Raw genomic sequence first — 3,412 nt, 5'->3', positions numbered from 1 at the left:
TGGGGAGTTGTCGAACTAAGACACATTACTGCTCAGTCTGAATTGACTCTTTGATTTTACACAGTAGTTTAATTTCGTGTGATACTTATCGAAAGAAATTAGGTAACTTAAATTTGATTTTTTTTGTTTTCAAATGAAAAATGATTAGACGAGATTTACTCTTCGGTGATAATTACGTGCAAGGCACCTACCGTCCCTAAAGGGGAGATGACCATTCTACACAAATACCTACAACACACTTGATACGCTAGTGGAGGGCTTTAGAATGAGGATCCTCTCCGGATCCTATTTGTGAGGATCCTGAGAATCAACAAATCATGTTCATTCATCGTATATCGTGCGATCATAAATCATAAATCGTATATCGTGCGACCGTAATTGATGAATATGAGCCTCTGAAATTCCACCAAATCTCTGTTCAAGCTTCAACCAGAGTTCGCGAGACGAAGAAACACCCACCGTGAAGGGGATGATTTCCTCAGAAAGTGTGGAATTGAACCAGATCAAGAGATTTTGATCTTTTTCGTACCATTCCTCAAAGGCAGGATTAATGCTGCGATCAGTTAGGAAAGGCGATGGACATACATCAGTACCATCAATGATTCCAAGAAGCTTGTAACGCCGTAGGATTGGGCCAAACAGCGCACGCCATGGCAAATAGTTCGATCGTTTCAGCTTGATCGACACCATGCTGCCGATGTTATGGATCGTAAGGGAGGTGTAGGAACTCAGAGGACTTGGATTTCCAGAGAAATTAGGGTTTTGAACCGACGGAGAAGACGATTCAGGTGGTGGCGAAGATGATTGCGCCGCCATAGCTTGCAAAGACGTTGATGCAAGAGAGATCGGAGAAGAGAAACTGAAGAATCAGAGGAGAAGAACAGAAAGATCGATCAAGAATCGATCGATCGATCAAGTCGAGGGAGCGGAAGGATCGACGCTGTGAAGCAGAAATGGCGTGATACCATATAGAAACTGGAAACTTCCTCTGTAAGCTTTCCAATTGTATTTCTGAATTAATTAGTTTGTACACTGTGAAGACATATATATAGCCTTTGGCTATTTACAAAGATACCCCTTAACTACCTACCTTATAACAGTTCTAACTAATCACAAACATTAGCACAGCTAAGTACATTTAGAGATAACAGACTATTTTACAGTAACTGAAATGGGTGACTTGTCATTTTCCCTAATAGATCCGTAGCATTACTTTTTTATATAATTTTTTTACAAATATTTTGTGAAGTTTATTTCACAATGTGTTTTAACAATTCGAGCTGTTTATTTTTTAAATTCCGTCTAAGATTATGTTTATAAAAAATCATCTAATTTTGAAACTATATGAAAATTGAATTAAGAATTTAGGATTGCTTTGTAAATTCGTATTCCTCAATTTTCTTCACTACAAATAAATATTTTAATAGTTTTAAATTTATCTAATTTTTTGTAAAGATCATTTATAAATAAAATTTAAAAAAATAAACTATTCAAAATATTAAAATATGTTACGAAATATGCTTTCACAAATTATGTAAGAAATTGATACGCGGATCCATCACGAATTAAATTATTAAGATAAACATATAAGGAAAAATTGTAACCGTTGCTTCTTCATCTTGTAATGCATAAAAAGCTCCAAAAAATCCACTCATTTTCTTCCTAATTTTCTTTCGGTCAGGAACTTTGTTCAATTTAGTCAACAATTTTTGTTGGCACTACGATTAAAGTAAGTACAGTGATTGCATATTTTAATGGGAACTGAATAAATCAAGAGGCACAGAGCTGAAGACAAACAGATAGAAAGATGAGTGGTGGTGAAAGCGAAGAGCGGAAGACGCTAGAGTTCACGCCGACATGGGTGGTCGCGGCGGTGTGCATGGTGATCGTCGCCCTTTCTCTTGCCGCCGAGCGCTTCCTCCACTACGGTGGCAAGTTCCTGAAGAGGAAGAACCAGACGTCGCTCTACGAAGCGTTGCAGAAAATCAAGGAGGAGCTTATGCTTATGGGGTTCATCCTCATCTCTCTGCTCCTCACCGTCTTCCAGAACCTCATCTCCAAGTTCTGCTTCTCGGAGGACGTGATGGCGCATCTCTTGCCCTGCAAACTCCCCGGCGAGGCTGAGGAGGCAGAACCCACCTCCCATTTGGGCGGAATGCGGCGGCTCTTCGCGGAGGAGGGGTCGTCGCAGATCGGGTACTGCGCCAAAAAACACAAGGTGCCTTTGCTGTCGCTCGAAGCTCTGCACCATCTGCACATCTTCATCTTCGTCCTCGCCATCGTCCACGTCAGCTTCTGCATTAGCCTGCCACGTGAATCATTCTGAGGGATAGTTGTTAGTTGGTAAGGTTATGCACTCACTTCAATTACTAAACGTGTAATTGAAGACTTTATGGTGATCGGGTTAGTTCGGTTTGGTTGACGGTTTTCAAGTCCTTATCCACGTTCGACACAACACAGTTTGGTTCAATGTCCAAAAAGCGACCAACTCCCTCCCTTGCGGATTCGCCTATGATCTGAATCGAACAATAATTTTGGGCTGGTATATGGATTTTGTGATTAAAGTGCACTGAATTAAGGTTTCATCGTAAAATCAATTAATTATATGAGGAATAGTCCAAAATCATATAAACACATAGCAAATCATGTTCATCACCGATGTGGGACAACTCTCAACACACCCAGCACGTGTGACAGATTATTTTCAAGCCTACACGTGAACAACAACTGGGTGATTTGGAGCGCGTGTGGCCGTTTGGCTTTACACGAGGACAACCCGTTCTGATACCATGATAAAATTGAGGTTCCAACATAAAACTAATTGACTATATAAGAAATAACCTAAGATCATATAAGCACATAATAAATTTTATCCCTCATCAATACAGGACAACTCTCAACAAAATGTCCTACCCTACATCCTTCTTGGAAAAAGACGCTCAACTTGCAACGGTTGAGTCCCGTTTGATATCAATTAATCGGTTAAACATCGTAATAAATCCAGCCCATACCTTCGGCCCCCATATTTTTTTATTTTTTAATTGGCCCTTACTTTCGCCTCCACATTGTTTTTTAATTTTCTTTGTATATTGTGAATAGTAACCCCCACGTATGTTGGTCTCAAAGGGCTGACAGTAGTAAGCTATGAGTTGTCCTTTGGACCGACTCTTAAATGTATAATCAAAATTTTGATAAATAAATAACCAAAATTAAACCGATGGATTTGTGGCATTATCTTTTTATATAAATTTTTTATAAATATTTTGTGAAGTTTATTTCATATTGTATTTTAACAATTCAGGCTGTTTATTTTTTAAATCTTCCGTCTAAGATTATGTGATGTTTATAAAAAATCACCTGATTCTGAAATTATATGACGATTGAATTAAGAATTTAAGATTTCTTTGTAAAA

The 3,412-nt window shown here is 38.6% G+C and overlaps 1 protein-coding gene across 1 annotated transcript; it reads left to right on the top strand.

Moving 5' to 3' along the window:
• The first annotated feature begins 1,807 nt into the window (after window positions 1-1,807).
• On the top strand, window positions 1,808-2,326 carry LOC125478103 (MLO-like protein 1). The gene has a single exon (XM_048585893.1). It carries the CDS (start codon window positions 1,808-1,810, stop codon window positions 2,324-2,326), a length of 519 nt encoding a protein of 172 aa, XP_048441850.1.
• Window positions 2,327-3,412: the final 1,086 nt, after the last annotated feature.

The sequence above is a fragment of a genome, unplaced genomic scaffold (genome assembly GCF_019419815.1).
Source record: "Pyrus x bretschneideri cultivar Hongxiangsu unplaced genomic scaffold, Pyrus_bretschneideri_v1 Contig23, whole genome shotgun sequence".
Lineage (NCBI taxonomy): Eukaryota > Viridiplantae > Streptophyta > Magnoliopsida > Rosales > Rosaceae > Pyrus > Pyrus x bretschneideri.
The sequence above is the reverse complement of the archived record's forward strand: the minus strand, read 5'-3'. Positions and strand labels throughout refer to the sequence as shown.